The sequence below is a fragment of the Onychostruthus taczanowskii genome, unplaced genomic scaffold (assembly GCF_017590055.1).
Source record: "Onychostruthus taczanowskii isolate IOZ18803 unplaced genomic scaffold, ASM1759005v1 scaffold44, whole genome shotgun sequence".
Taxonomy (NCBI): Eukaryota; Metazoa; Chordata; class Aves; order Passeriformes; family Passeridae; genus Onychostruthus; species Onychostruthus taczanowskii.
The window spans coordinates 2039179-2064317 of NW_024501903.1; the positions used below are offsets into that span (position 1 = coordinate 2039179).

Below are 25139 nucleotides of genomic sequence, written 5' to 3' on the forward strand. Positions count from 1 at the left end.
ATGTATCAAGTACAGCCAAGGAGGGATAAGATCCTGTGCAGTTCCTACTGCCATTCCCAGGAGGGACAGAGTTAAAGTTACGTAGTGGGGCCATGTGGGAAGTGTCATCTTAACCCCACGTTTCTTGGCCAGTTCTCCTCCGAGTTTGGGGAATTGGACTCTCACGGTCTGGAAAAGGCAGTGTTGGACGCCCACAAATTAAAATCCAACGTCAGCAGCACGATTTACACAAATACATCTTGCTGGGCTCAGGCTGCAGCTGTTGAACTGGTCCCTGCAAGAAGCCAGCAGCTCTGTGGGGACAAACCAGCACAGCCCTGCAATACCCCATGATGTCAGTGGCCTTTGGCTGAAGGCTTGGAACTCACTAGTCCAGGTTAAGATATACCTTTTTGTCCAGCAAAAGGTGTTACAGCAAAGTGAGGAAAAAAACTTGGAAATCCATCCTCAAAGCAAAAATCCACAACTGTGAGCACAGACAGCAATGGGATGGACTAGGCTGGGAGCCAGGAATTTTTTATGAATGTTTTCAATCCCCCAAAGCGGTAATTCCCTCCTTGTTGACAGTTCTGAATTCTCTTGCTCAGAGCACTCGACTACTGCTATGTGCACATAGCTTCACACAGTGTTCCTGGGCTTATCTGAACAAAATAATAACTCAGCCTCCTTTGGAAATTGTTGCGCTGAATGTCCTTTTCCACCGGAGCCGCAACGTCATCCTTCCCTGCCTGAAGGCAGAGGCTGGGACTGCAACTCCCTGTACCCTCACGTGATGCTGTGGATAAATTCCTGTGCCCCTGTTGACCACAGCAAAGGTGCCAGGCTTGCGTGGCATCCTTGAGTGGCAGAAAATTCCCATGATCCCCAGCGCCAAACAGGCAAGGACTGGTCCAAGAGCTCCGCAGATATGAGCTCCTCAGATTTGTTCTGGCCACAAAGAGCCTTGGACCACACTGCTGACTTTGTGCCAGTTAAAACTTGTGTCAAATGAGACTTTCTTTATCAAGGGAATAGTAGAAATCTACTAGAAATAATCCTCAGGATGGCACAGAGCAGATCATGCTCATGCACCATCGTATTCCTCACCCTTTGGAGCTTCCATCATTTATTAGCAAAAAGAGGGGGAACCTTCTTCATGGGAATGTCCTTGCACCCCCACTTTTGTTGCCAGCTCTCTCCTCATGGACAAATACCAAGAAATAATTAAAACAAGACAAACAACCCTACCAAAACAACCCATCCACATGCTTCTCCTGGCAGGAAGAGAACAAATAACATGTCCAGTGGATGAGTCAACACATCACAGTGCTGCCAAGAGTCCCTGGGATGCCATGAGGATGAGCATGGCACCTGAGGAAGGTTTATTTACTGAGCTTTCCCTATCGCCTCCAAGCTGGATGGCATTTGGAAAAGCTGTTGTCAGTCTGAGGATGCACTGGCAGATCACTAAAGGTTTTCTCCAGCAGGTTAGTGGGACACAGCATCTGATCTGGATAACTTCCCCTCTCTTTCAAAATGGAGAGCTCTGTGCATGGACACAGGCACCCCAATTCTTACCACTGCCTGAATTTTGGGTGCCAAGCAGGGGCAGTTGAGCTTCCCAAAAGTGAGGACATGGCATAGCTTCATCCCTGACTGCAGAAGTGTTGAAGAGTAGAGAGACAACAGTGACATAGGGCTTTTGAGATTTCCAGTTTCTGATGCTCATTTCCATTTGCTTTGGGAAACTGGTCAGGACAGACTGGCCAAGGGAAAGGAGGAGCATCACCCCTTTACAGACAAGGACCTGCTGCACAGAGGTGCATGGTTTCACTTATACAATTTCACTCATCTAAATGACACTTAGCCTATGCTAGGTTCCTTAGGTTTTCTCTATAGAAAACAGTGAAATCTCCCAATTATTTAAGCATTTGACACAGGATAGGGAGAATTATCTAATAAAGAGTTATGGGAGAGACAGTGAGAAAAAGATGACAATAAATAAACTGCCTTTCTCCATTAGTATCAGTGCTGTGCTTGCATTTGTATGAAACAACTGAAAAATATTGGCAAAGAGAGCATTTGCTTCGAAGAAGCATGGGAAAGAGGGGAAAATATCACAGTGCTGGAGAATGAGTGAGCAAGAAGAGAGGGAAAGGAACCTGACCTCAAAGCATTATATAGCTCACTTATTTTAACAGCAATCAATTATTTGAAGGACGAAGGGGCAGAAGGGAGAGAGACTGAAACAGAAACAATGCAATGCTTCCCCGTGGAGAACACAGGTTTGCTTCTGCAAGATGAGGCTGTGCCCCAAATCCCATCCCTGCCCTGGAAATAGCTCCTGGTGACAGCAACTCATCTCTGTTTCATACCAACATGTCCTGGACATGGCGGTTACCATCTGAAGTGCAAATCTGCCACTTGATGGTGGAGCTCAACACTCATGTCAATACTTGGAAGTTTAACATTTGGCCAGACTGGGACGCTGGGTGTGCACCTATTCATTTTTGTTAAAAGGGTTTCAGTGCTTTGAGATAAAAGCAGATGAAGGTGGATGCTCACAAATGTGGCTTATGTGTGCTCTTGAGCATCCCACATGGGACACCCCCCATCTGAGAGCCCTGGAGTGGGACACTGACCCACAGCTAGGGATGAAGGACAATCCCAGGGTGGCAGCATGGGCTGGGCTGAGCCTTGTTTGCTGCACGGAACTAACCTCATCTTGCTCTGCTTCACGGATCATCATTTCTGATACACAAAACCAATCTGTTGAGGGGATGCAAAACCCATCTGATTACATGGTATAAAGAAAAGGCTGGAACAAAGGAAAAGGGCAAAAGATTATGTGGTGTAACTAAAAAACACAGAGTAGTCTCAAGGTGGGTATTCTTGCCTTTGTCAGGGTAAGTATGTAAGGTGGCAAACCCAAGGCAAAAAGGATGTGTAGAATTAGCTGCTTTCTGTCTGTGGGTGGCACATGTGATTCTGGCAGATGCCAGGGGCACCCTCAGCAAGTCTGTCTGGAGGTACAAGCAGTCTGTGGAGGCCAGTGCTGCAGGACAGGGTTGAAGCTGTTGAAAACGAAGAGCTATAGAAAGAGATGACATATTTATATGAGAAAAAGGGTTTTTTCTCCCCCCAGAGGCAGACTCATGATGGCCCAGGATCAAACCAGCTCTCTTATTGTGTGACATGAAGCTCTGGCATCCTGTTTTGGAGGATTGCACTGGATATTATTATTGGTTATTATAACTGGTTATTACTATTTATGATGATGATGATGACTAATAATTTTGGCACCTCCTAACCCAGTTTTCCCTTGGAAATCACACTATAGCAGTCTCACCCAAGCACTGCAGTCCAACACGTCATCAAAAACTCCAGAAGCTGATGCACAACTCACTTCCACTAGCCCAGGAAAAACTTGCTTTTAAGTCCTGGAAATTTTTTTTCTCATCCTCTTATCATTCACTGCAAGCAGTATGTGGGAACTTCTCCTTGCCTGCGCAAACATGAGTGCATGCCTCACTTAGCAGGGATGGAGGAGAAAGAATGAATCCTGGTCTAATCCCTGACAGGGCTTCTTAACAGCCCACCTTAAATTTTATAGCCCTTTTTATAGACAGTGGGAGTGGAGGTCTTTAATGTTCCAGGAGAGCAGAGAAGAACTTTCACTAGGAGAAAATGTGAACCCATTTTGCTTATGCATGATTTAGGACCATTTCTATTCAAGGCAGCACACAAGAGGCCCAAATATTTGCACTTTGTATTATGGAAGAACTGCCATTCCCGGCTCTTTACAGAAGTAATTTATTTCGATCTCACCTTACCTTGGGGGAAGAAACATTACAACTCCCAGTTTGTCGGGGAGTCAATAAAACAGCAACACTGTTATGAGTCTGCTCTACCATTGCTCAGCAAGGCAACGCTTGGAAAAAAAAGAGCACCCCCAAGTTTCTCCTCTCAGAGTCTCCTTCTTCATGGGTGCAGTTGCACTCATGCATACGACCTAACTGCAGGAGTTTGACTATGTTTTTCTCTCCTCTATATAAAATTAATGTAATTTTTGCTCTGTGGGTGGTATTTTAGCTGATGAGTTAAAGGGAACGGGAGGTGGGAGCTGTGGTGCAGGGGTAAGGGGTGAAGATGAGGACAGGTGGCTGCAGTAGAGCTCCACATTTCTCACACAGCTTCAGGTGAGCCTGTTATGCCCAGCCCTGCAAAAATCCAGAGAGGAGACAGAAGAAGTCATTAACCCTCATGGACACAATATTGTGTCCCTGAACCAGCCACAAAGCAGCCTGGAAAGTCAATGCAAGCAAGAATCAGTCCAGCTCCGGAAAACATGCTCGTTGGGGTGGAGAATGAAACTGTTTTGTTTTTTTTTTTTTCTTGCTGGAAGTAAGCTTCCCTTTTTCACCTCTTCAGACTTTTCTCTCAAAACAAGCCTATCTGCAACAGTTTTCCATGTGGTTTTTTGTTTCTTTGTTTGTTCTCTTGTTCTTGTTTTTTATTCATTTAGGAGCATGTCCACATACTGGGATCACCTGAAGAAATCCCGAAGGCAATGCCATTCTTAAAATATTAGAGGGCAAAACGCAAGAAGCAAAAATCTGTATAAGCAATGGGAGGATTTCACCTTGTCCAGCCGCTCTTTTGATATGTTCTGCAACACCAGCACTCCAGGAAAAATGCAAACAGCTCAAAAAGCCATCTTGGATTTTTCTGCCCATCATTAAAAACCCGAGTCCTGCCTGTTAGACAGTCTATTAACAGTGCTCAATGGAAGCAGAGAAAGAAAGGATCCTTTCCAGCAAGCTATTCACATTGCCACGAGGTTAAAAATGCCTGTGACCCCCAAAACTTTATGCATTCAGAAATCAGGAGTTCACATGCAGTAAAGGTCTTCAGTACCAGTTAAAGCCCAGAGGTTTTTCTCTTCCTCTTCTTTTAAGATGCAGTGATGGCAAAAGGACTTGGAATTTATTCCCTACACATCGCCATAATCAAATAATATGCTAATGCTATTAGCATGGGACCTTGCATGGCAAATGACTTAGACTCATATTCTCTTTCAAAATACTAGAGTTTCATTTAAATTGGTCTCCACAGCAACCAGAAATGAACTGGAATAACGTCGGATGGAAATTTTCATGTCTGAGCGTGGCAGACAAGGAATTTTGCGTCAGGGATTGGGGGGAGAGCCATGAAAACAGCCTGATCCCACCAGGGTTGGTGGCCTTGTGCTGATCAGCTCCTTCCCAAACAGTCAAGTAATGGAAAATGCAAGGACAAAATTCACCTGCACATCCTGGAGAACCTCAAAGCATCCTGATGGAAAAAAGATGAGATGACATGATGTGGCTCATGTAGAGTGAAGCCTGAGCAGGTTTTCTTGGTCCCCCTTCCACAGATGCTTTCTAAGTGGCCTCAGAGCAGACACATGTGACAACTGTGTCATGAATCAGTGTCATTCATGACAACATGACAACATGACACATGACTGTGTCATTCATGACAACTGGATCCTGAATCAGTTCTTGTCTGTGAAACTCAAACCTGGCTGTTTGCAACTGGTCTGAGAGAACCAAACTTCTCATCATGGGCCACACTCCTGTATCTCAGGGTTGTACAAGCACAGGCCAGGAAGAAAGTTTTTGTTACTGGCTTCCCACTGTTACAACAGGAAATGCTGCTGCTTCCTTTATCTGAGCTGCTCACAATCTCTCCATGGTAAGTACTGTCTCCCATGAGGATCTATGATGCAAAGCACTTGCAGCATTCTCTGACCTGTGCCCACCAGCTGATCACATGGTTCTGTTCCATTGAAAACACACCCCAAACCCATTTGAAAATGAGCTGGGCTTTGCAATGCCACAGCTGAAAAGCTGCTGGTTAGAAATTAGCTCTAATTTCCCCGGAAAGTGTTTTCCCAGATGCTGTACTCATCTTTCCTGCACTTGTTCCACTCTGTGGTAACCATTACATCAGCAGGCATGGTGTGATCCTCATCCTGGTTGGGGCTTATAGACATTCCCCTAATCACAAAATGAGTATTAGCAATGTGTCCCACAAAAATGTCTTTGAAGCAATGTCAGAAAGTGGGAAGCATCTTGCTTGAGAACGGCTGAGAGTTCAGGCAATTAAAAGAAAACAACTCTGACCAGTCTTTTGATTCTGTTTGTAATTATCTGGGTTTTGGTGGGTGTTAAAACATCTGTACTGGTTTGGCAGGGAGTGGGGAGCACAGCTTGTGCCAAAGGCAAGAACTGGCGTGGGCTGAAAGCAGTGCAATACTTTGGAGTGGTATTTGCACTCAGAAACGCAGGGCTGGCAGCTCCTCCCACAAGCAATTTTGTGTCAGGGTCAGTTCCAGTAGTTTCCCTGTCCCCACATTCCCATCCACCATGGCTTGAGCCCCCGTGGGACCACCCCAAGAAAGAGCTGAGGGTGGCTAAAGGAGATGCAGAGTGGGCTGGAGTCCTCAATCCCAGTAGGCTTAACATCCTGATAGACTTTGATCACTATCAGTTCAGCTCCGTCTTCAGTTCTTGTTTTTCTTTTCCCTGTGCATGAGTGTTTCCACGTGGATACCCTCCATCTCCCTGTCACATCTGGTCATGTACAAGCAAGTCCCTCCCCGCTGGATACTTCTGCACTGAGAAGCAGAGCAAACTCCCAGCATGGATGTTGCTGTTTGAACCCTGTGCACTAAAGCACGGGCTGGTTTTGTGGTTATTTTTAACACACAGCAGCAGTAGAGCTGCCTTTAGTGGAGCAGTGGAGCGTAATGTATAGCTTGGTCCTCAGGAGATTCAGGTAAGGCAGATTTATCACAATCTCCTTCACGGTTACAGTTCTGGATTTTGGCATTCATCACGAGACTCAGGTACAAAACATCCACTGGCATCCAAAGACCACCCCTCCTTTGATTCTTTCTCATGGGTTGGGAACCATCCCATGGCCTTACTCAGCATTTCCTCATCCTCCTCTTCCTTGCTCAAACCAGCCCACAGTGCGGTAAATCTGCTGCTTCTGGCACTCTTAAAAGCCAGAAGCACCAGATGACATTATCCCCTTTGCAGGTCACCCATCCATGCACCCACCACAGCTGGAACCAGCATCCAGAGCAAAATCCACATCTTCTTGCCCGGTGCCTCGCCTGGTGCTTCATGCTTGGCTTAGGGCCAGCTGAAAATCTTCTGACATCTGGAAAATGCCATTTAATCAAAATAGGAGCTTGCCAAGGGATCATTTGAAGCCAGAAATTACAAAAAACCTTCAGAGAATAAAAGTGAATTTTAAGTAAAAGGGGAGAAGGTCAAGGTATTTCAGTTCATTCTCATCAGAGCAGATAGTTTTTTGGGGGCAGACTGCCCCTCTTCGGCTGAAAATCATCATGATGTGCTTTTTAGATGTGAAAGTGCAATTCTTGTTTTTTCGCGAAATTCATTCAAATTCAGAATGAAAAGGTGTGAATCAAAATTGACACTGAAAGAGTATGGAAATGAATACCAGAGGGAGTGAAAACTAAGATGCTGAATTTTCACTGCCTTTGAAAGGGAGTTTGTTTTGGGCTTGTCACCTGCTTCATTTGCTGCAAGAACAGCATTTCCCCAGATTGCTCTCACTCCATACAGGCAACTTCTGAGCACTCCTTCTTCCTCACAGGAATGGGATTTATTTAATTTTTGATTTTAATTACTGATGTGACACATGTCTGAACTTAGTGTATTTGGCAGCAGAGATAGATCTGGGTGAGATCCATCTTCATCCTTCATCTACGGGATGAGAAGTGGAATGGTGACAAATAGACAGTACATTAGACCCATTTTTCTCCAGAGATTCTGGGAAGGATAAGCCAGGATATAATGGCTTTTGGCTACAACCACGGGAATGCAGGGACTACTGGGACTAGACCAGACTAGAAGCCAGCCTGCTCCAACCTCCCAAGTCCAACTGCTCTGGAGACAGCCAAGAACGTCAGAGGGACCACTCATGCAGCAATGCACCCATAGGGAAAACCCATCTGTGTGCCACCTTATTGCTCATAAACCTTATTAAAGCAAATATTTTAACTTATCTAATACGACTGAGGGCATTCTTGCAGTCACAGCAGTACTAATTCTTTGAGCCACTTTATCTGTAAAACAAACCACGGCATCGTCCAGCTCTGTGAACAAAGGGTTGGCCTTCCCTTCAGATGGTGCCACAAGACACCAGACCAGCAGCATGTCTTCTCATCACTGAGATGAGAGTGGATCTTTTAGTACACAAAGCTCTGTTTGCCCAGGACTTGGACAGCACGGATTTATCTCCATAAAAATGTTACTGGCAGGCAGAGGACAGGGTGGTCCTTCCAACATCGTGCCAAACAAACTCAAAGCATTTCCAAGCCTGTGTTCTTGAGTTCTTCCTAGAGGTAGAAGAAACGGTGGAAGTGAGTTTCTGGAGCATAAAAAAACAGTTTCTGGAGCATAAGAAAAACAACAGGATCTCAGATGCCCAGAAGGAGTTATGGTGATGGCAAAGAGGAGATCTAACAGTATTTAAAAACTGTAATAAAGCTGTAAAAGCATGAATGAGCTCCAAATGAAAATCACAAATCCACCTCCTCTTCTTAGAATCAGGGGGAGGAAGAAAAGCCAGAAAAGTCAATGAACTGGGATTGAGATACTTAAAAAAAAAAAAAAAGACACCATAGTGCTTTCTGTGGAAAACAGTCTTCAGCTCTGTCAGGAGTTTTTTTCAGACAAATCTCAAGAGATGGTAGTAGCATTTTCATAGGATCATACATTACCTTGGATTGGATGGGATCTTAAAGACCATGTAATTCCAACTCTGCAACATGGGCAGGGACACCTTCTACTATTCCAGGTTGCTCAGAGCCTCATCCAACCTGGCCTTAAACACTGCAGGCATCCACAGCTTCTCTGAGGAACCTGTGCCAGTGCTTCACCACCCTCAAGTAAAGAACTTCCTCACAACATCTAGTCTAACTCTCTCCTCTTTTAGTTTAAAACTGTTCCCCCTTGCCCTACCCCTATCTGCCCATGTAAAAAGTCACTCTCCCTTTTTTTTACAAGCTCCCTTTTTGTTTTCAGCTGGAAGACCATGTGTTTACCAGGTTTTGACCCTAAGACTAATCATCAAAGCAACCATCAAGTAGCAGAAAGATTCATCACAGAATTTATGGATTTCAAGTGGGTCTTTGAAAGACTTCATCATGACTCACTGGAGAGCAATATGAACCATCATGGCAAGCCAGCAAAAATAATTATCATCGTAAAAGCTTTATATCAAGGTTCAGTCTGTGCAGAGCACACTCAGGCTGGAGGGAGGGTTTACACACACAGCAATGTCAAACAAGGTGGTGCTTGGCAGGGCAGATGATCGGCCGGGATATGAAGGTGAGGATGGAGCCACAGGCAGAGCAAATGTCTTTCACGACACCTTTACAGGTGATGAAGTATTTGCGAGTGCCCAGACACCTGCCCAACGCTTCAAAAAGAGGATTCATTGTCAGTTATGGGGAAAAAAAAAAAAAAAAAGCAATTGCAATGAGTCACTCCACTCCAGCTTACTTTCAAAAGCAGCGGCGCATGAGCACAGGGACAGTTTGGCAGTGAAATGATGGAAGGTAATCATACCAAAACTTGGCACAAGCAGCTGTGCTGGCTGGGATGGGATTAGGTCATGTGGAACTGAGAGAGCACATGACGAAATTTTTGAGGTGAAATGTTATTTTCCATTCTAATAAACAGATATAAAGGGTGGCAATCAATCAGAGGTGCAAACCAGTCACATTCCTCGGCATGTGACAACAACCCAGTAAGTATGAAAGGAAGCTACATGCCCAGTAAGTGTTTGAGATGAGCTTCAGTTGGATATTAGGAAAAGGTTTTTTACCCAGAGGGGTGCAGGGGCAGCTACAGCAGGTCAGGACTGTGTCCAGCCAGGTTTTGACTATTTCTAAGGATGAAGACTCAGGTTGGTGGGTTTTGTTGGCTTTTATGGAGGGCTGCACTTATTTTTTCACACAGCTTTAAGTATTTGCTTCATCCTCTGTGGCTTAAAGTGATTGTAAGCATGGAAAAATGTTAAAGATGGCCCTTGGATGCCTCAGAGAAATCGTAACTCCCTTCTGTGTCTGAATCCCACAAGAAGCAGCTGGGGGAGTGGGGAACAGAAGAGATACAGAATATCTAATTTTCCTGGACAGTCTCATTTTTAAACGTGTTTTTCAGAAGCTGTGGCCAAGTGTCCTTTTAAAAACCATTCCCAGCTTGGAGGGAACAGGCACCACCACTGATGTGCCTCTGGCAGCAAATGGCTACAGGCAGGATAAAAGATGCACCAAACACATCTGTACTGTGCCCTAGTGATGAATCCTTTCAAGCAGAGGCTCCCTTTCTGCTCAGTGCTTGTGCAGCACCTGGCATAGCAGAAGACGTTTCCTGGCTACATCTACGCTGTGATGGACCATTAGAGATGTTCTCAGCCTTCCTGGAGGGAGCTGGGACGTGGAAGCAGGGCATCCCTGGATCAGGTGTAAGCCCCACAGCCCTAAGCAACTGCCAATATTACAGCTCTGGTATTGTACCACAATAAATAAATCAAAAGTATGTTTGAGGAGCAGGCAGTAATTATAACTGAGGCACAGAAACCATCTAGGGAAGAAATGCCATCTTTACAGATAAAATCAGTAATAAATGCTACTGCATTCATAAATAAGAATTAGTCTGGAAACAAACCCTGACTGGTGTCATGGAAAGTTCACAGGAATCGACAGCTTCATGTCTCCTTCCTGCTCCATGTGCCTTCACTTGGAGGCTTTAAAGGCTTTAGAAAGCTTTCCCTTTGCTTAGGCTTGGTTTTAATTGGAAATATAAAGCAATACAAACCAGCAAACAAATAGGCATTGGGATCTGGGAAATGAGAGTCTAAATCTGTCCTGGCTTTTATCAGGTTTTACAAAGCAGTGCACAGGGCATATAAAACCATGTCCCTCTCAAAGCTTTGGAGGGAACAATGGGAAACGTATGGAGGGAAAAAATGGGAAAATACATTTAAGTGGCAGGGGGGAAAGTGTCACATTGTAAAAAACTGCCAGAAAATTACCCTTTGCAAAGGTGATTTTTTCCCCTTGTCCAACCTGATTGCACTTGCACTTTGGGGTTCACTGTCCATTGCATTTGCCAGCCTGGTTCCTATGTATTGGGCATCACCTCCAGGTCTGTGTCCTGCCCTGATGCCTGAGAAACTCTGTATGCACAGATTCATGGCAGCTCCATGAATCCCAAAGTGCATGACTGGGGCACATGGGCTACAACAGTCCCAAGACCCCTTTGGGAAATATAAATGCAGGCGAATCTGACTTGAGTTTCCTCTTAGTTGGCTGACACCCAAAAATGCCTCTCTCCCTCCCTCTCTCCCTCGGTTCTGCTCAGACTGTCACTTCACTCCAAGTCCATCAGCTGTTTTTGTTTCCAAGGGCTCTGCATGGTTTTGTTTTTTGATGCACTGCTGATACCGTCTGCCACGCTCATTTTTCCACGGTCAGTAAGTCACCCTAAAAATTCCTCTGTGCCCATTAAACTAACAGAGCTCATCTGACAGGGCTCATAGCCATGTAAGCCAATTACAAAACAAAGAATTATGTTAAATGGGTTTCTGATTCTCGGTGCCAGGCCAGGAGACAGCCCTGCCCAGGGCTGAGATGTGAACTCAGCTTGTCAATCTCTGCTAGAAAACCCGTGCAGGAAAGGCTGGTCAATGCTTTTACTGCCAAAAACCCCTCAAACGTCTCGAACTTCACATTTCTTCCTTCTCTCCCAGCTCAAATCCCAGCCTCAGCTCAGCTAAACCAGTGGGACTTTGGCCAGGAAAGGGCAGGATTTTCCCCAAAGGCCTCAGTCCTCCAGCTCTGTATTTATCTTCAGAAGAGGCCAGTTAGATACCCTTGAGCTGGGCGCCAGCTGGGAAACAGTCAAGAAGAGCTGGAGTATTTTGACTGTTGGTCCTTTTTGAAAGCTGAGCATAAATTTTTTTTTATTGCTGGTTGATGGTTTTATTATTTTCAGCGAGATAAGAGCATTTTTTGTCCTATAAACCTTGTGCTCCCACAAACAGCTGCATCCTCTGCCAGTTCCCATCAGTCCTGGGTATGGTCAAGGGAGGCTCAACAAGTACTTATCTTCCAGTAGACTCTCTGGGTGGCAGAGTTATGGGTTTGCAAACACAAGGCTCACATATCTTCTAGGTTTTTTTTCAGTTCTACCTCTTCAAAACGTCCACAGTCACAATAACAACATCTAAATAAGAAAATGTTAGAAATTCCTAAATTTCCAAAAGCCAAACAGTGAAGGAAGCCTTGGTCCAAGCACTGCAAATGTCAAGATTTGATTACATCAGATGTCCTGAAGCCAGAGGCCTGGTTTTCTAACTGTGTAGATACCTTAAGACCCTTTCCCTTGCTAAAAACTTCTGCATCCTTGCCTCAGTCCTCTTCTTGGCACCTATATGGGCAGGAAACTTCCTCCTGGTATCAAGGACAGTGACCACCACAGCAGTTTCTGGGAACCCAGCACCCCGAAGAGCAGAATACAGCAAGAGGAATAAGGTATGGAAGATTACCAGGGTTTGATTGTTGTCTGGTGTAAATGAAATTATGAAAATGAAATCATTGAAGAGCCAGCCTAATAGCAAAGGCCTGATAGCAATCCTGAGACAGGTGGGATGACTTTTAGTACAAAGGGGACACCTGAGCTCATCAGTCCTACCTCCTTGGAGAACCAAGGGAAAGAAATGGCCACTTTCAGGGTGCAAATGACTAGCCTCATTCTAGACATATTTTTTCATTTTTCTCCAAAGAAGTAGACAGACTGCAACCACCCAAACATGCCTCACTCTCAGTGCCATCAGTTCCCTCTCCAAACTGCCAGGGGAATCACAGCAAGGACACCCTGACCAGCTGGTAAAGACCATCAAGGATCTCCCCCTGTTTCTGTCCTCTAGGAAACTAATTCCAGGTCATTAGTGGTGTTCTGATCTTCAGCAGACTCATCAGTACTACAACTAGCTTATCTCCAGTGGGAAAGAGGGAAAAAAGGGGGAAAAAGACAGCAGGCAGCTAACTGCTCTCAAGCTGCTCCTTTGTGCCAATACCACTCCATCTCCAGTATTGTTTACACAGAAATAAAAGCTGAACAGTGTCAGATCTTAAAATAACTTGCTGTTTGTGGAGCAGGAAAACCAGGGTCAGGGAAGTTTGGAACAAATTTAAAGTGGCAGGAAGGCTAAGAAATGAACTGTGACTTTGGCAAGAAGGTGTCTGCATGCGCCTGAAGTTTAACCATGAGCCTTGGTGCAAAGTCAGTTTGGGCCACCAGGTATCCCCCACCTATTCCAGCGAGGCTGGGTCAAACCTGGGGCTGAGATACATCTGCATTTGTCCTCCAGAGTAAACCTGCAGCCACAGCTGCTTCCTTGCTAGGAACACTCAGAACATGGAAGAAAAGGATGAGGGAGGGGGTTCTGATCCAAATGTCCTTAAGGTGTGCAACCTCAAGGACATTTTAAAATTTTTTAAAAGAGGGAGCTCCTTGATGCTGAGTGCTGAAAGTATCGATGGGAACACTGAGGAAAAGGCTGCATCTGTATGTATGGTGGAAGAGCAGGTCAGAGTACAGGGCTCAAGGATCCACATTCCTGTCCCAACACAAACTACCTCAAAATCCCAAATGGGGCAGGGGACATTAGGTCTTTGGGTAGGTGAACCAACACAGGAAGGTGAGATATCTGGAGAGAATCCTACCAGATATGCCTGTCCATCCCATGGTCAAGCTCAACTCAAACATAACTCTTGTTCATTTCTTGTTGTACTGTCTGCCAAGGGACAGACTGGCCTCCATGTGAGCTGATGTCCAAGTACATCTCATACCAGGGCTTACAGATGGAGTCAAGACCAACTGACTTACGGCAACAGAAGCAAAAAAGTCAAGTGGTACAAGAGGGAATAAATTTAAACTGATCGAGGGCAGGTTTAAGTTATATATTAGGAAGACATTATTTCCTGTAAGGGTGGTGAGGCACTGGCACAGGTTGCACAGAGAAGTTGTGGATGCCCCATCCCTGGAAGTGTTCCAGGCCAGGTTGGATGGGGCTTTGAGCAACCTGCTGTAGTGGAAGGTGTCCATATCCATGTTGAGGGGTTGGAACTGGATGATCTTTAAGGTCCAACCCAAAGCAGTCTATCATTCTAGGAAGTCATGAGGGCACAAGGCTCCACAAGGGGCTGCTTGCTCCATTGCCCTTAGGTGGCAGTGCTGCCTGCAGATCCCAAAACAATGCACAGCAGGGCCTGGGAGCTGTCAGGGACACAAGGACACCCCCACATATCCCTCCTTGCCCCCATTTCTCATCCCACATGCCTGAGCCTCTGCACGGTCCCTGGCTGGGCTGTGGACTTCCTCCACAGCAGAGAAGGAAGGAGGCATGTGCTAGGCACTATAGCAAGGAAGTACCCAGCAGTCTTGTGTATTTCCCCTCTGCTTTGGTTCTTCCTGGCCATGGGAGAGGCAGTGGTGGCCGGAATGCAGGAACTGTCACCTTGCACATGCTCCCTGGTGCCCTGCTCCTGCATGCAGGAAGGGGGAACACTGGTGACTTGGGAGTGTTTGGGAGAGGTGGGTGGTATGCAATGTTCAAACCTGGTTTTACTCTAGTCTTGCAGCCCACAGCCTCTTCACTGAGTTTTAGGCAGCTTCTGTCCTCCTAACAAGTCTTCAGGGGTCTCTCTGTTGTTTTCTTCTCTGGTGCACCTTGAGCTCACTTTATCGGGCAAAAACGCAGGCAAACCCAGCTGCAAGGAACCAGTGGGGCTGAAGGTATCATTTGCCTGTTGCTAGGACAAACATGCTTTTGGGAGAGAAGTGAGGAGCGTGCAAGAGCAGCCAGATGGGCTCGTAACACAGACTGGCAGGCAGCAGGCTGGGCGACAACCAGCCTGTGGCCCATGTGGGACCCCCAGACAATGCAAGTCAAGTGAGAGCAATAAATTTGCTCTCATGGGTTGGAATGGGGCAACTGGTGGAGGGTCTGGGGCAGAACCAAGCCAAAGACACGGAGGCATGTGAGGTGCAGATCTCACCAGTGTGAGCAGAAAGTGACTGGTATCCAGAGGGTGATCCACTGAACTGCTAGAGTGAGCATGTCTGGGTTGAAGGAGGAAGGAGAGATGCATCTCCATTAAACTTTAATGCTCAGCCCTGACCTATGTTCAACGAGACACTGCTGGGATTGCTCCCTGTCATGATGTAAAATACCAATGCCATGCCTTAGAGATGGAATGGGGAGTTAGCCAGAACCCAGAACTGCCCTGGACCAACCAACTCCCTGACAGAAAGCAGAGAAATAAATAGAAGAAATTAAGTCCCAGATGGACAAAAAAAAAAAAAAAAAAGATAACATGCCTGGACTGGGTGGGAGAGGCCACTGCTGCCAGACACAACCCACCAGGGCAGGAGCCCAGTGCCATCCTTTTCCCACGCCTTCCTCACCCTCTCCAAGCAGAGGGAGCTTTCAGCTCCGAGCAAGGACATCTACTTACACACAGATATTCCTTTCCCTGGGTTTCATGTCTGCCCCCTCTAGCACAGGGGCATTAATGATGTGCATGAATAAGCTTTTAAACTCCCACCCATGTTTGGTCAGCATCCACAAATCCAAGCCTCTGAAAGAGCCCCTTTTCCATGGAGAAGGTAGAAGAGGAGCTCCAGGGAGATACTGGGGGTGGCAGAGTAAACTGACATAAAGTTAATAAAGTTATTGACTCCTTCAAAATAACTAATCCTTGCACAGGGCCCCTGCAAGGACATGCTCACTGCATGGGCACACACTGGTTTGTGAGAAATTAAACTACAGGCTGCTGTAGCTGCACCTCTGTCATACTGGGGATGGGACAAGGAGGGGTTGTGGCTGAAGCATCAGCTTCAGAAAGGGTTAACGGCACATCAGATATGTTTAGGGGGATTTGGTATTTTTTTAACTTCAACAAACAAAGCATATGAGAAAATCCAGTTCACAGCTGAGGCCTGGCTGCCTGCCCACTAGGGCAGGGAAAATGCTGATGGTCTGAAATACCCATGTGCTGGCCTTTCTCATGTAGCCTGTGGCCCAGGGTCCCCGGCTGGTCTCCCCCCATTGTATTTCGATCACTCAAGGTGGCAGCAGTGCAAACTGCAGTGTAAAGGCAGCACTGACACAGGAGCAAATCTACTTTCCTTGAGCATGGTCAGCTTCCTCAGACAAGCAGAGGAGCTGGGATCCTGTGAGGTTCCGCTCGTTCAAAAATCGTAATTAGCTCTCAAAGTAAATAGGTGCTAACAGAAACAAAGAGCTTTGCCACAGTCTGGGTAAACACTTTAGATTCAATTTAATTTCCCTTCTCTTGGCAGATGTAATCAAGCTGCTCTGCAATTATTTTCAGGTCGGGGCAGGGAACAAAGCCACTGGGACGGCTTAGCTGAGCAGCTGCTCCTTGGGACAGCCGGCAGGACCCTCTGCTTCACTGACATTCATGTCCCTGAGGCTGAAACGAGCTTCCTTCCGCTGAACCAGATGTATAATGCAGCTGGAAGCAGCAAACCAGCAGTGAGCCATAGCATGACATTAAACCGCCCTCAAGTCCAGCCTCCTTAATCCTGAGAGTCCCACTGTCTAGACAGGACATGAAGGACTAATGTGAAAACCAAGTGACAGAAAATTTACACTCTCCCGTTGAGCTGCAAATGGAAAGTAGCACCAAAGGTTGTAAATCTGTTTGCCATTTAATTGTTGGGCCTTTTGGGAGCACGGGCAGCACCTAAGCACGGTCCCACACTGGTGCAGAGGGATTGCATCACTGCAACTCCAGGTTGCCCATTTGCTTACTAAATCATGCTAAAAGGCTTTTTTACCCTGCCTTTTCCCTACTATCATGGGAAGCTGGTGCAACAGGCTTTTACCCAAACTGCCCCAAAAGCTAATGAGTTTGTCCCCCACCACCACTGGGATATAAGCAAACCAGTGACCAGTGCCTGGGGCTCAGCTGATGTGGGGTGTCCCTTCGAGGAGGCAGTAATTCAGCATATGATGGCAACTGCAGTCAATGTGTTTGCTGGTGATGGAGTGTTCCCTAACTGGAATATGAGTACAGCCCAGCTGGGAACAGCCTGGCTGTGGGGACAGACCCAGCAAGGCTTTTTGGCCAGTACAGAGCAGTCACACACCCAGGAACAAGTACAACCAGAAAAATGTGCACAGTGGCTTCCCTGGCAGTTCCTGATCTTGTTCCACCACGCTGCCTGTCTGCTGGGAAAAGGAGATTTAGTTAATTAATTGCTACAATTAGCATGGAGCTATTCCTGCTCATGATGGTTACCTTTTCCTCCCCCTTTTTAGTTCATCCAATTACCAACTCATTCATTCTCCAAGGCAGAGGCCACAACAAGGCACAGAGAAGCTTGACGATGAGGGGAGGAAGGTCCAAGAAAAAAATGCCAAGTTTCCCAAGCTCTGTTCCTACCCAGGAACTGTCTTAATCTCACACAAACTTTTGTTCCTCTCCCATCCATCCACCCTTGACTTCAATGAGGTGATGAAGAGGGAGCACAGCACAGCACAGCAGAATTGCAAACATTGCTACGACTGTTTCATTACTCCCTCCAGGTGACACCCCATGAAGGATGCACCCCATGATGAGCTTATATATGCCAAGATGGACAAGACTTTCCGACACCCATCATGCTCCAATGACCCCTCAACTTCTTCACCCAGCCTCAGGCCATGGATTCTTCAAATGAACATTACCCACTTTGGGAAACTGATGATTTATTTGCCATTACTTAGCAGGGATGGTGAAGGAAAGGTGAGCACGGGGTCACCACTTCAGCAAGGACCGAAGTGAAGCACCAGCCCTGAATAATTCATGCTCCCTCTCTGCTGCAGCATCTGGACACATCTGCTGCATTTGCCGTTGCAGGCTTTTTCTTGGCTTACTCAGAAAATCAAACTTTGGCACCTGGGTACTGTTTCAAGTGGGTACTTTCCCTACAGCATTAACGAGCTGTGATTCTGTTACAAATAGGGATTTTTGTTCCTCTTTTGCTGATGTCACTCCATGATCCTGCAGGGAATAGCGCTTGGATCTCTGCAGCCTGATGATCCCTGTGTGCCCGTTGGGACAGACGTACTTGCAAGCGGGAGATTGTTTTTCCTTTTGCTGCCCAGATTTATATTTCACTGAAGTCCCGTATCGATCCCGCTGCCGCTGGGCTGAAAGCTCATTTTACTAAATGAGAAGAAAAACAGTTCCCCCAGCTGAACACATGCAAAATGGAAAATCCTGCAATGAAACAGCTCTTAAAAAAGGGGCCTGAACAATTCTGCTGAACCTGGAGGGCTGCACTGCTGACATTGGAACAGTATGTAATTCATTTAGCCTGACCTTTCCCTGAAAGACCTGGCTGCGACGTTATCAAGGATCCTTTCTGCCACTTGTGCACCCATTGCCAAGGTGACATCCTGTTTCATGCGTCAGTCAGTGAAGAGCGCATCCGTGCTGCTGCGATGCTTTGTTTGCTGTCCTGCCTGACAAGCTCTTGGCAGGGGTTCAACTCCTGCGGATGGCAGCTGCTCCACGAGGGACCAAAACAAATTCAAGCTGGACAGTATCATGGGGAGTTTCATGTAGACAGAGCACAGGCCTGCAGTCCCCTGGACGAGACTGGACCATGGATGAGATGAAGCAAAGATACCCAGAAATGCTACCTCATATAATGGGATGGGCAGTGACTGCAGAGCTGCACCCCAGGCTCACTCCCCCATCCCATCTCACTCAGGATTTATGTGCGCCCTCGTGGTGCTGGGAAAGCAGAGGCAGCTCACCTGTGCTTAATGCACAGGCTTGCCCAAGTGCAACTGAGTTTGGATGGTGGAGCACAACTCAGACAATAGGTCCTCTCCCTGCACATAAACTACCTGGAGTTTTCCTTCCACCCTCCCAGCCCCTTCCCTGAGGGTTCCAGGAAGAGATGGGGATGCAGGTGCAGAGAGTATGTCTGTCCTCCACATGAGAGCCTGCCAGCAGGAAAAACTGCAGTGGAGTGGGAAATGGTTCCAGTAAAGCTTCTCCCCCTACTCCATCAAGGGATTGAAATGTCTGAGCAAAGGGGATTTTCACTGCTGGTTCCCACCATTCTCAAGGGGATTTTGGTGATGGATAGGGACAAAGGCTGCAGCTTAAAAAGTCCCCAAACACCACCAACTTCTTGTAAGAGATTGAAAGGTCTACAGTTATGGAGGGTAAAAATGACTGGCTCTCACAATAGCCAAGACAGCTCTTTAGATGTCAAAGGCAGGAAAGCCTCATGAAAGTTTCCCACATGCCCATCCATTTCCCACTTCTGGCCCCCCAGCCTTGTGGCAGGCTACACCCTCCTCCTACAGGTCTGATGTGAAAGAGGCTCAGGGCCCATAGGAGGACAGGAGAGAAGATGCTCTTAGCAATGGACCTGTCTCTCATGGTACCTGTGTTCTCCTCAGACTGGTTGAAGCCACAGATCTGGCAGATGCTGCGGACCCATTTGTTCATGTCGTCCTCAGTCTCAGCCACCAGGTAGAAGGTCCTGTCGCTTGTCTTGATGTCGAAGATGTAGCTGTCTTGCAGCTCCTTCTTGTTGAAGGTGAGGCCTGCGTCCACTTGCTCGCAGAAATTGAGGTTGATGACACGCAAAGGTTTCTTGGAGTGGTCATTTTTGTAGTACTCCAGGACATCGGGGTCGCCACTCATCCGACCGCTGCGCAGGACGAACCAGCGCTTCTTCCATGCCTGAAACCAAGACAAGAACAAGCATGAACCCCACTGCTGATCTGTGAGAGTGAAAATCCACTGCTAGGCACAGGGTGACAGAGAGGGACACGACACTTCTCCACCATGGAGAGCTCTGGGAAGCTGCTCAGGCACATCTGCAAGAGGTGCACAGACTCAGCTCGGTTCTTCAGTTGGACACTAAAATGCAGGAGAATTAAACACCGAAAGAGGATCATAGCATAAAATGACCCCAAAAGATGCCAGTCTTGAGGCTCAGAGGAACCTTGCTCCTACCCTACAGCCCAGACATGCTCCCAAGACCCAAACGCCCATCTCTCTGTGATGTGGGATAATCTGTGCAGTGGCATTACTGGCTCTTGCAATGCCAAAATGCATTCCAGCAGCTTGGAGGCACTGAGGCACTTCAGATGCAGCACCCTGGCTGTCCTAACCTTCAGAGAAACCCCTGAGAGCATCATAGGATGTGTCTGCAGATACTGACCATGCCAATCTCTGTTTAAATGCCAGAATAGAAAGGCCAATAAAAGCAAAGGAGAACTGGTTTGTTTTTTTAAATATCACGAATAATGCCAGGGAGACCCATGGAGAATCCCATCTTCATTTGTTTTTCAGCATCCTCTGCTCCCTGGCGTGTAGTCAACTCCTTAGCAGAGGAAAAGGTTATCATTGATTCTTCCAAGCACTGCTGACAGCAGCTCCTGGCCGAACTACCTGAGGAATGGACTCAAGGGGTTGCGGAGTTTGAAGCAAAGCAGCAAAACAAATGTCAGTCATCACTGCTGGCCCTGAGAGCTGCGGCCCTGCTGCCCTCCCCACGCCAGGCACATCTGGGAGCCCACAGGAGGAGGAATAGCCACAAGGATAACGTGTTAAAGGCTAAAACTGAAATTACAGGGAAAATTGTGCAGGTGTAACCACCCATCCCATGAGGTGAGCAGAGTGTTTCTTTGGGTGTGCTCTGTGTGAGGATCATGGCACCTGCGGGAGGGATGAATGGGGTTGAGGGACCACCTCCAGCTGCCCCCCTTCGCAGAGCTACGCTCCCTTGCAGAAGCCTCAACTCCCATGGCCTTGGGAAGGGAAGGATTACATCTAAGCACAGTCCTTAAACCAGCTTGCTCAGGGTGTCTTTGAAGGCAGCAAAGGTTTGAGAGATGCATGTGAATAAGCATGATGTTAATTGTGACCAGCGCTCCTGAATTACCTGACACAGACTTCAGTTTGTACCAGAGGATGTCAAGGGAGGAGATGTGAGCCCCGCCATCCTGCCCTGGCTCTGACAGTGGTGCTTTTTAAATGAGATTTCCCTTATTTATATTTTTATATATAACCAGCTTTGGACTTTTGATGATTATAAGAGGTTGGCTTATGAGGAAGCACATGACATTTCTAAGAAGGAAGAACAAACACCTATAGTAACCCAAGAGAGGCACCAAGGCAAGCACTGTGCTGGGTCCCTCATGATAATGCCCAGGTACTGAGCACAAGCTTTACATACTGGTGATGGGCACGTGCTAGATCCCAGCCAGACAACTGCACCAGGATCCCATGATTTTTGAGAATTTCATGGCTGAAATAATGGCAAGAAACTCCTGTGGTGTTTTCCCTGAACAGTCTGATTCAGACCATACTTCTCAAAAGCTTAAAAATAGCTTTTGTTGGTGTCTTTGAGATTTGTAATCAAATTAGTTTTGCACTAATTCTCAAAACGGCTCCTGGTGCCAGGAAAGCAACTTCAGTGCAATCTTCCAGAGGCAGCGAAGCAGCAAATTGCTTAGCAAGAGGACGTGCAAGGCTAGCAAATTTTGGCTTAATCTCACCCACTTCTCATCAAAATGGATGCTTTTGAGTGACAAAATAGATACAGTGGAGCTGTGTCCATCAGGGAGGGAAAAACCAATTTCATCAGGCAGCAGCAATAATTTACTAGTCCATCTCCTCAAAATGGATCACCCAAATCATTGGGGAACAAACCTATGAACATTTTTTTCCTAGTTCTGGGTGATAAATGTCCCATTAGCTTCTTCCTGTTAGTACTGAGTCATTTCTTTGCAGCCACCTGGCAAGATTAAGACATGGGCATGCATCAGTGAAGGGACTGCAAGAAGATGGAGTTGTGCAACCACATGAACCACCACCTGAATGCAGACGTTCAGCACCAGTTCTTGCTGCTTAACTTGTGGCCTTCCAACCATCTGGAGTCCAGTCTTGCAGCCTCCCTTCATGGCTGAGACACTGCATTACAAAACCCACAAAGTGCAGAAACTAGACTTTGGAATTTAGAGTTTACATGGAAAAAAAAGAAGGAAATGCTGCAAGCAAGACGAATGATGCTACCACAACCTCTCCTTTTATCACCAGTGTGAGAACACAACTCCTCCAGTTCTCTTTGGTCTGCCTGGTAGCAATGAAAGGTGCCACACAATCAAGATCTGGCAGAGAAAACAGTGTAACATGCGGAGTCTGGTTGCTTTGGTTAAGTTTTAGCATAAGGTGGTTGCAAAAGAATGGGTCTTGCAGGCACAACATTTCTGGGAAAGCTTCAGGAGGTGGAGTACCATTGGAGGGTGGGAGCACTGGACAAGGCAGGAGTCCCACAAGCTTGGGAAGACCACCCTGTCCATCTTTGTGTGGTGCCCTCCTGATGATAGTCATTGGTGTTCTTCTAATACAGCTTCTGACCCAGAAAAAGAGCTCATGGCAGCAGTCTAAGGAGTGCCTGTCCTGGACAGGTGGCTGCAGGCAGCACAGCTGGAGGCATCTCCTACCACACTTCCCCACAGCAGGACCAGCTGTTCCTGCCTCCCAAGATCAGCTTCCAAGCCGGAGGAATAAGCCATGATTGCTAGAAGAGAGTGGAAGCAAACAGTAAAGAAATAGACAGGAACCTCCTCCCTATTTTTGTGGACATTTTCTCCGAATTTTTGAGTGCTGGGCTCAGCAAGTGTATTTTATTTCTTCCCTGTGGATTTGCTATGCCTTTATTGGGACCAGGGCTCAGCTTGCATTTGCCAGGCTGTGGCTGCTCTTGGGGCATCTCTGTTGGCACTAACACAGCTTGCTTCAACATGCAGCAAAGGACATGTAGTTTGTAGCATGAGGCTTATCCTCCTGGGACACCTATTTCCTCTTTCAAAGTTACCAATACCACCCAAATCTTCCACATTTAGGCTTCCCTAGGATATCACTTTCCTGCAAGAGAGTGATTTGAGTGTCTACTGACCAGCAGCTATGACAGCAGTAAGATGTATGGGATCCATACGTGTGCAGCAATCTAATCTGATGCCAAACCAGGGGAGGATGCAACTCCATGTGAACCTAGGCACTCCTTCCAAGACCACCTTGGCTGAGGCTGAGATGGTACACATGCATCTCATCCTCCACCTGAGTTTTCCTCCTCTGCTTATTTCTACCTCTTCACAGCTCTTGTGAAGCCCCTGCTGCCATCAGTCTGCTCCTGCCAAAACACGGTGCCTCCCTGACATGTGTTGTGAGCCAAGGGCTGTGTTTGTTTAACAGCTTTACAACGTTGAGAGGCCAACAGCTTAACAGCCATAAAATGCTGCTTTGCAGCACAAATTTCCAGCTGTGCGGTCCTTCGCTGGCATCAGGTTCCTTCACGGTTAAATTACGGCTGCCGAAGGCCCTTAATGTCGCTGAGAAATATTTTGACACTTGGCAAGTACTTCTTTTAAAGACTTGTTTGTTAAAAACAGTGCCCATCATGCTCCTATTGCGATGTGAATCCTCCCTGGGAACTGAGAACAGTAGCTGCTGCTCAACTTTTTTCCACCTCAGTAGTGCAATTTACCTCAAAAGTTAAAGTTTACAAAACGGAGCTCTTTCCAGCTGGATGCTTCCTGGAGCTGGCTGTTTTATGGAAAGCTGGGCTGGCAGAGGTGAGGCAGTGCTGCTGGGTTCACTAGCTGAGTGTACTTAGCAAGGATGTTCAGGGGGGCTCAGGCAGTGTTTGGGATCCTTCCTGGTCCAGAAGAGCCAAACCAAACAGGTGGCTGCTCTTGAGCAACTGAGATACCACCATGGGAGGCAGGAGATACCATCCCACCGCTCCAGGAGTGAGATCCCTCATGTCCCCCGTGGCTGTCCTGATGGTGCAATGCTGTGACAGAGCTGGTGGCATCAGGGTAGAGAGCTCAGAGAATCTGGGGCCTCCAAGTGCCTAATAATCCAAATGTTTTGACTATCAGCCCAGAGAGAGGTTTTATTAACTATGGTTAGAGAGAGGGACATTCAGACAGCATCTTCCTCTCTGCCCCCCTGCTCTCTATAAAGTGAACACAGAGATCCAGCCCATACGCCGTTTCAGAAAAAAAGAAAAGAGGCGAGGAAAATAATAATTTAAATATCAGTAAAGCCAGGTATCCATCCCCAGGGAGCTTGCCAAGTGTCACAATAGTGAGAAGGAAGCAAATAGCGACAACATGGAGAGATGGCTCTTGGTGGGGCCTGTAGGAGTGGCCCACCCAGTATTATCTTAGCTTGGAAGCGAGGAGTTTTTAACACAGACTGTTAGCTTTGGGTTGAAAGGGATGTTCTTTCAATTAGGATCAACTTCTGAGCCACATCTCTCTAACCTGAAACACTAATATTTTTACCACCACACCCTCATAGCACATACAGGGAGAGGAAGAGAAGAGAAGAGAAGAGAAGAGAAGTACCTGTTTATTTCCCAGGAAATCTCTCTGTCCTGTTCCTTCTCCCCCTGACACCAACTTCATGCCCACCAGCAGCGCACACCAGCAGTGTGAAATAAACCTTCCAAAATCTGACCTGACACAAATCACAGGATCTAATCCAAGCTGGCAGGCAGGATGAGTGACCTAGCCATGACATCAGGCAAATTTCTCACACCAAGATGAAGCTGGGGACTGAGTGATTCAAGCAGGAAACCCCAAAGCAGGGCAAGCAGGTGCTTGTGTCCCAGATTTGCCCAGAACCAGAGAGGCCTTGGGTGCAGGATGGCTCCTGTCATTGCCTCTGTGGCCACCAGCTGCCAATGGAGGTGCCATCATATCCACAGAAAGCCAGAAGTCTGTCCCAGCCACACAGTTTTCACTCTGCAGTGCAGATTAGTCTTGCACCCCACTGAGCACGTTCTCCCTCTGGCTCCTTTCACATCTGGTGTGGCAGAGAGGAGTTCACACTTCAGGAGTATGTGAGAAAGACCACAACACCTGGAAAGGTCTCACTGTTCTTCCCATTCACTGTGTCACCATGATGTCCCTTCCAGGCTGCCACCACTTTAGCCATCCTGGCAAGACCA

The 25139-nt window shown here is 47.0% G+C and overlaps 1 protein-coding gene across 5 annotated transcripts in view; it reads right to left on the reverse strand.

The window, feature by feature from the left end:
• Positions 1-25139, reverse strand: part of GAB2 (GRB2 associated binding protein 2) — a 93298-nt gene that overhangs the window by 20720 nt on the left and 47439 nt on the right. For all 5 annotated transcript variants that reach the window (XR_005953378.1, XM_041414070.1, XM_041414069.1 and 2 more), the window contains exon 2: positions 19552-19852. Coding sequence is in view for 4 of the 5 variants with exons in the window: in XM_041414070.1 (XP_041270004.1) it covers positions 19552-19852 (301 nt within the window). In the remaining variant the exon portion in view is untranslated. The remainder of the gene's footprint in view (positions 1-19551; positions 19853-25139) is intronic.